The sequence below is a fragment of the Buceros rhinoceros genome, unplaced genomic scaffold (genome assembly GCF_000710305.1).
Source record: "Buceros rhinoceros silvestris isolate BGI_N320 unplaced genomic scaffold, ASM71030v1 scaffold7919, whole genome shotgun sequence".
NCBI classification, from domain to species: domain Eukaryota; kingdom Metazoa; phylum Chordata; class Aves; order Bucerotiformes; family Bucerotidae; genus Buceros; species Buceros rhinoceros.
The window spans coordinates 56,129-63,990 of record NW_010433196.1 but is presented as its reverse complement, the minus strand read 5'-3'; the positions used below and the strand labels follow the sequence as shown (position 1 = coordinate 63,990).

The following is a 7,862-nucleotide window of genomic DNA, read 5'->3' as shown; positions in this document are numbered from 1 at the left end:
ACGGTAGAGTGCAGTGAGTGAGAGGCTGCACCTGTGGGGAGGAGCGGACAGGAGAGGTAACCCTGCACTGACCAGCAAGGTGTTCCATCCCATAGACATCACATTGGATATAAAGCTGAGGGATCACGAGGGTCAAGCCCTCTTCTTCAATGGTCAGTGTCCAAGAAGGACTCCGTTCTGCCTTCGATCCCACTCTGTGCATTGCTGATTCCAGTTCCAGAATCCAGCTCCTGCATCCAGTTCCCGTCTGCTGCTGAGCCCAGCCCAGGCCTTCCCCAGTGTCTGCCCAGAGCATGTCTGGGCACCCCTGAATCCAGTTCCAGAATCCAGCTCCTGCATCCATTTCCTGTCTGCTTCTGAGCCCAGCCTGGGCCTTCCCTAGTGTCTGCCCAGAGCATCAGTGGTGACGGTGATGTGGTTGATATCAGGCAGTTGCATTCAGGATTGGTTTTGTATATATTTGTATATATTTCATTTTATTATTTTCTTTAAAGCAATTTTAATTTTCTTTTCCAGTGCCTAAGTCTCTCTCCATTATTCCCTTTCTCTTCCCCTTTGGGAAAGGAGAGGGATTAATAGAGATCATCCGTCATTTGTCTAGTGGCTGGCCTAGCCCTAATCCATACTATCATTTTATATATATATAAAACTATTCATAGAAGAAAAAATAAATGTAATGTACCATAATTCATATCTCTGCCTTTAATTCTTTGGCAAATAAAAAGTTTCAAATCAAATGGAAAAAATCAATAATAAATGAAAACTTTAGTGAGAATGACAAAAAGCCTATATTGAAGCATTTCAGATGTTACAAACCCAAACACGTATGCAAGTTTTAACAGCACTGGCAGAAACGGGAAGGTCGCCTGAATGAAACTTCTTCCTGTTTCAAAGGGGTTTAGGCTTAAAAATGGAACTCTCCCCTAGTTTTCTCTGATATCATTGAGATACAGTTCTTCACCAGTTCAAAACTCCTCCAGTATGGTGTGATTTAGTCTTCAACAAATCCACCTACATTCTAATCTCCGCACTCCGATCTTTCATTATTGCTCCCGTCTTCCACAAATCCGCAATGTGAAGCTCTGGTATCAGAGAACAGCTTTAAAATTCATGATGGATTTATATCTTTTTCTCCCTCAGCCTTGAAGGAAGTTGTGAAATCAATTGAAAGGGCAAGGAGAATAAGATGCAGAACAATAAATCATTTCATAGAAGCAATTCCAATCTTAATCTTAGGCACCCTAACATCAACGCTGCCTGCCTTTAATTCTCTTCTATTTTTACATTTGTGTTAAATTGTTATTTTCTTACCTTGGTGCCAATTGCAATAATAAGATGTTTAGAAAGTTCACCGCTATCAAAGCAGTATGGGCACCTTTCCATGCGTGCAGCCAGCTGCTGATGCTCACGTATTGCTTTTCTTCTTTGTATTTCTTCCTCTTCCCCACTGCGTGCTCTTTTGGCTGCTTTGGAAACAAACATGTCGTCCAGAGTGTAGTACTCTCTGTCAGTTTTTTCCATGAGCTGAAAAGATACACAGAAAAATTGTGTGTATATATAAATAAGCAAGAAAAAAAATACTTAGTTCTTTGCAGTATCCATTACTGAGAAGAGCATAAAGTATGGAAGCAGTAAGGTTGCTTCCTTCCATGACATCTGCAGCACATGCAGGTGCTGGGACATCTCCTGAGAGCAGTCAAACACAATCTTAGACAGCCCTGGTATTAAAATACAGATGTGTGACAGCAGTGAGAAGAGTCTATTACTATATTCCATCTCAAGTAAAGGGCTAGGTATTTCAATATTATCTTGATAAAACTTCAGCTTTTGCTGGAAAAATGCCCCATTTTTTAAATCGTGTGGTATCATATATCTTATTTCAGTCTTCCTCCTCCTCCTCTCCTATTACAACAATCACTATCCATTAAACCATCTCTTGCGAAATAACTAGACCACAGCTCTGCTCCTCTTATTCATATTCTGTGAAAACCTGCCAACATTATTCACGCCAAGTGAACACTACCAAGCCGTTCCGTGAAGAAAACAGGCTTTCTCTCCAATATTTAGTCTTTCTTGAGTGCACTTGTTGCCAGTCATGGGTGACAAACACAACCAGCACCTTCCCAGAAACAAGGCTGGATGATCCAGACATTTTTTGTTTGCTCATTAATTGCTACATTTCAATTAAATGCGCCATGTTTAAAAGGAAACTCTAAAAATACTATATTTGTTATGAGGGTCGGTAGGATCTTACAAGATTATAATAGTGGAAACCCACAGAAACTGGATAGGTCTCCCCTAGACACTATTTAGGAGGGATGGAGTCTGTAGATCGTTCTGAAGGTGATGCACAACGTAAGAAGATGGGTTTACAGCAATAGCAGCAAGACGCAACGAATGGAAAGGAAAGCAAGAAAAGACGGCGGTCGTGCGACTCAAACCCAAGTGACAGCAGTTTCGCTAAGCTTCATAACTCACAGAATTTTTATGTACATATATCAATCTTTTTTTTTATTTTGATGACAAACAAAATCCAGGACAACATGCCTAAATCAAGACTTAGCAAGTCTTGATTGTAAAGATTAACTTTTTAAGGACTTAAAGTATTTCTCCATTTTCTGCTTGGGCCGCTCTACACATCTTTAAGTGTCATTAACACCCTAAACGTTCAACCCTCATAACTAAAGCAAATGTAAAAAGCAGTAAAAAACTTTTTTCAAGTTTTTCTCTTTAAGTGAAATCCCAGTGCTCCAATACATCTACGATATCCTTGACTGTAATTTTACCTTGAATAATTCCAGTAATGTCCGTATCACAATAACAGGCAGGAAAAAACCCTCAGTACGCTATACAGATTTCTTGATGTTGGATGTGCTGGTCTTCAGAGTCGTGACAGATTCACACATGAGTAGTTTTGCTCCAAGAGTTGATAAGGAAGTGGCAGAACTGTCTTCACAACAAATCCTAATGGTATTTTAGAATACTGATCATCCAGGACTAACGATAACTGAAGGCATTTGGAAGCCAAACTATCGTAATTGAAGCACAGCCTCCAAATCATCTGAATATCCCAGATATATTTTGTGTATGTAATCCCATATTTTTTAAAAAATTAAGGCTTTCTTTTGTGGGATGGCTAAGTAACTTCATACACACACACAACCCAAAACAAAAAAAAAACCAACCCAAAAAAACCCCAGAAGCTACCACTCTTGCTTTTCCTAAATACTGCAATTCTCTAACACAGGCCAATAGATTATTTTGAATATGCTCAGTACTTCCATTACAAACAACTGAGGAGCAGCCTCCTTAATATTACTTTATTTAGCTATAATACACTTAACTGTTTGTGTGCCTTTCCCACTGGATGCCACTGCAGACTAAAATCAACAGTTCTATAGTTCAGCTCAATTCTTTTTCTGTTTTACTGCAACGCTGTAATTCTATATTTAAAATAAACAGGAGACTCCTGAGCTTTAGGAAAAATACTTAGTGGTTTCAGTGTCAAAAATCAAGTTTCTGTTTTTCTGTCAAACAAGCATAAGAAAGGTAAAATTTGAGCTTCAGTAGAAAAAACACCAATAAGCACTACCTACAGAACAGCACCACTGTGTTATTACCAGAAGTCAAGGTTTATGAATTTTTTTGAAGTAAAAAAGCCTGCCATGAAAATAAAAATACATAATTCAACCTGCTTGTGCAATAAAAAAAAAGCCTAGTCACTAATAATTCATACCCAATTGGATGCTCGTCAAGCACTATGCCCTTCCCTTGCTGAAGAAAAACAGACAAGGACAACATGGAAAAACAAGGGGTTATTTTTTCGCCCTTTATCATACCTTTAAGAAGTTTACGAGACCTTTATTCAAGTTGTAAATCTAGCACATCAATGCACTGTGCCGTTATATTGCAGTTCTGAGACAAAGAGACAAAGTTACAGATGTCCACCTGCCCCTGAATTCATTTCTTGCTGTGCTTTATAACATCCTTTAAAAGTGTTAAAACTCGATCTAGTTTCACCTCTAAGAACAGCAGCCATGAAAGGAATAAGGACTTCTCTGCAACTCCTATAACCACAGTGTCCTTCCAACACACCTCAGAACAGTTCAGGAAGCACAGAAACCTCAAACCAGGCAAGAATTGTGTACAATTACGTAAATGAGATAAGAATATAAATATGGTAAAATATCATATTATATAATATCATAAATATAATTATATAAATACGATCATAAAAATTATTCAGCAATTTTTTTTTTTAATGTATTGGAATAATAGCAATGAACACCACTAACACATTCTTCGTCAGTAGCAACGAAAAAAAACTTTTTTTGAGTGATAATTCATAAAATATTATCTCTCAAATCCTACAAACGTGTTAGAAGTGAAAATAAAATAAAATTCTACCATGGCAGACTAGAGAGTACTCTTTAAATGCCACTCTAAATACTGACCTTTTTGAAAAGTTCTTTGGGAAGAAAATGGAAATTCTCTTTCAAAACATTTATACTCTTACTTTTACTATACAGTGCCCGGTATGTTCTGTCATTGTGTTATTTAGCTATATTGAAATCTCTCCCAAAAAGATAAAGGGGAGTTGAAAGAACACCAAGTACCTGCTCTGCAAAGTGCCAGAAGGAAACCAAATAATCCTGTCAAGACAGATTTCTTTCATACATATCTACTTCCATACAGAAGCCAGAGCTAGCACAAATCCAAAGAAGGAACTGTGCTGGTGGGTCAGAGGGGCTGGGAAACTGCTGCTCTGCATCAGCTGAAGCATCGCCTCCTTGAACATGAAAGTCAACACATTCTGGAAGCTGGGTATTTAGTCCCCTCACCATGCTTGATATTGCTTGGTATCGCCCTCGCTGCATCTCAGGTGCTGCACAGAGATGGGGAAGATGCAGGAAGTCACTTTGACTTTCAGTTGGGATATCCTAACTGAAGTTGGGATGTCCTACAAAACATCATTGAACTGCCTGAAGCTAATATATGAAATTCAGACGGCTATGAGGGCAATGCACCTGAACCCCTTGCTTCTACCAGAGCCTGGCCGAAAGCAAGAGCTGACCTACACTGGCACGTTCAAAGACAGCTCAGCTCCACAGTCCCTTGTCTTCTCTTTCCCGTCTCACTTTTTTTTTTTTTTTTTTTTTTTTTTTTTTTTTTTTTTTTTTTTTATTCTGGGATCATCTGCTACATTCTTCCTTCACAGGCACTTCTACTTTGCAACTCTCCCTTCTTTTTTGGCAAATGCAGATTAACCAGAGAACACGCGGGCGGCTTTAGCACGCTTAGTACCAGGCTATAGCCTCCTACAGCGTAACCGTGCCACCGTGACGTTACCATCCAACAGGGGATCCATTTTCCACACCCAGGAGGCAGCTTTGGGTTAACCAACAGAGCCAGCATCACAGTTTAACCAAGAAAAGCTTGTAATACACAAACACTGAAGCAGGAGTCAGGGAGGGCACCCAAACTTCTTTCAGGACAGATGAAAATCATCCTTTGGACTCTCATTCGGACAGTGCAAATGTGGCCAAAATCCAAGACGGAGCGAGAGATCTCTACCCATTCAGCACAGGAATTCAGTACAAAAAATCTGACTATGCATAAATGAGGATGATTTGGCAGAGGGGAAAACTGCAGTGTTGTATTTGCAGATGAAATGATTAACATTAGAATTAGTATGAATCACATGAATATATTACATGAACAATTTCATTATATAACATTCTTTCATAAAGTAATTGACGCCTTTTCCCATTTTTTGTGTTACTGAAGCCGCCAGGCACCTTGGCAGGGGCCTAACTCCAAGGCTACCTCCTTGCAGAGCTGTGCGAGGTATCCTCCAGCATCTGCCAACATGTGTTCACATTGCTGGAACTGTATGTCATAGCTTAATTTTAAACTGATTCTGGTTTTCTTATTGCTACAGTAAAACCCCTGGAGTCTTAGGCACTGCTGGCTGCCTACACACTCTGCTGGAGGTGAGCTGCGTGTCGCATCTCTTGCCTCTCCCCCCGCTGCGGTTCTTGCTCTTTGGCTGCACCCTTTGGAAAGAAAACCCTGCGAAACAGTTTAGGATCGTGGTGAATACTGAAGGGAAACCTCGAGAGACAGAACTCCTAAGCAGCAGGGTTGGTTCCTGTGTGATACCCTGAGTACATTTTATTCCCCTCTTCAAATTTCCTCTGCAATTTGGGGATGAAACAGGAAATTCCATTAAATGCAATTATAAAACAAAATATACCTGCATCTTTCTAGCGTGGGTTATTTTCAGCATTTTTTGTGTGCGTACTTTTCTGCTTATTTTTTTATTCCATTTTGTATGCAACTGCTGAACTTCTGCTTTTCCTGTTTTCTCCCTAACGCAATCTTACTTCCATATAAGCTAATAAAAGCGCATCTGCTTGGAAAATTTGTGGGAAAAAAGTCTATATATTGTATAAAACGTATCAGTTTGGTTTTAAATTGTCATGGCAACACTGACGTCCTCAACGTTAAATGACAGTTAATATTTGCGGAATGTTGTACTCATCACATATTTTGGGAAGCTGCAATAGGGAAGAATAAACTGTATTTTAGACTATAAACCTGAGTGACGTATGAATACATCTCATCACATTTAAATTTATTCAGCATTTAGCACTTATTGTTTGAAACAAAATCACCCCCAAAACCAGTCTCTCTGATCTCAAATAGCATTTGATCAAGCCAATTCAAGGCAGTATTTTTTTGCATTCATTACAACTCCAGTCTCCCTACAACCACAGACATCTGAATTTGTAGGTCTAATTCAACATATAATTCAGCAGATAGGCATTTCCCAAACCCATCATCCCAGTGAAATAATATGTTAAACATGTAGTATCAAAGGATTTTAACATATCGGCACACGGAGTGCTTTTAAGGCCCGTGACACCGACAAGAAAATATTAATCAGGTTGATGAGCAAGGTAGTTTAAGCAATAAATAATGAGCAGAGCAGTGCTCAGTGGTTAGGGACCACACTCCTTCAGTTATTTGAAATGAAAACTGTACATTTTGCTGTAATTAGTTATTAGGACAGATAAAACCTTATATGCAAGTCAATGAAATAAAATGTAAGCCAAGCAACCTTTAGCCACAGAATTCTGCTATGAAGAGTGTGATCAGCATTTAATTTTACAGCTATCCCTGGCCGTAACTTCACTGCCTAGAAAAGGCTGTCCCGCACAAGCCTTCGTTTGCCTTCACAACTTGTAATTGTAACATAATTCGTGAGGAACGCCAAACGCTCGCGCACTCGCTTCACGTGGGCTGCCCCCTCATCTCCTGTTGGCTCTCCTAAGCCAGACGTCTCCACTGTGGATTTGTTTCCACCTGCAGGAACAGCTTTAACTTGTGTCCACACAATAGACACAGAAAGTTGTTTAGGGCATGGAATAGAAAACAGTGTCATGCACAACAAGGTGTCTGAAATTATTTTCTCTTGCTTTTTCATACTATTTTTTTCTCAGCAAACCATGTGCACATGTAGATCTTTAAACGAAAAAAAAGCAACAGTGCACCAGAGCTCTGGTAGAGTTTTATCACTGTGCTAGGATGTCTTCACCATGTGAGGAAAGAGAAGAAAAAAGTTTATTACGTAATAGAAGCAGCAGCACCATTATGTTTTTTCTCGTGTCAGCTTTTAAAATGTTTCTAGATTATCATTTTGGTTTATGGTGACGGAAATCCAAAGACATGCAACAGGTAGGTTTGCACGGCAAGGAAAAATGATAAGGCTGAAAGCAATTTTCCATGTTACAGACTTCGGAACCAAGGAAAGGCAACGTGCAAATTCCCTTTTTGCAAACCTGCAATACCAGGTTCAC

The 7,862-nt window shown here is 39.4% G+C and overlaps 1 protein-coding gene across 1 annotated transcript in view; it reads right to left on the bottom strand.

Annotated features, from left to right (window-relative positions):
• The window catches only part of CWF19L2 (CWF19-like 2, cell cycle control (S. pombe)), a 64,648-nt gene that overhangs the window by 10,534 nt on the left and 46,252 nt on the right, over positions 1–7,862 (bottom strand). The window contains exon 12 of the mRNA XM_010144025.1: positions 1,312–1,524. Within this exon, the coding sequence (XP_010142327.1) occupies positions 1,312–1,524 (213 nt within the window). The remainder of the gene's footprint in view (positions 1–1,311; positions 1,525–7,862) is intronic.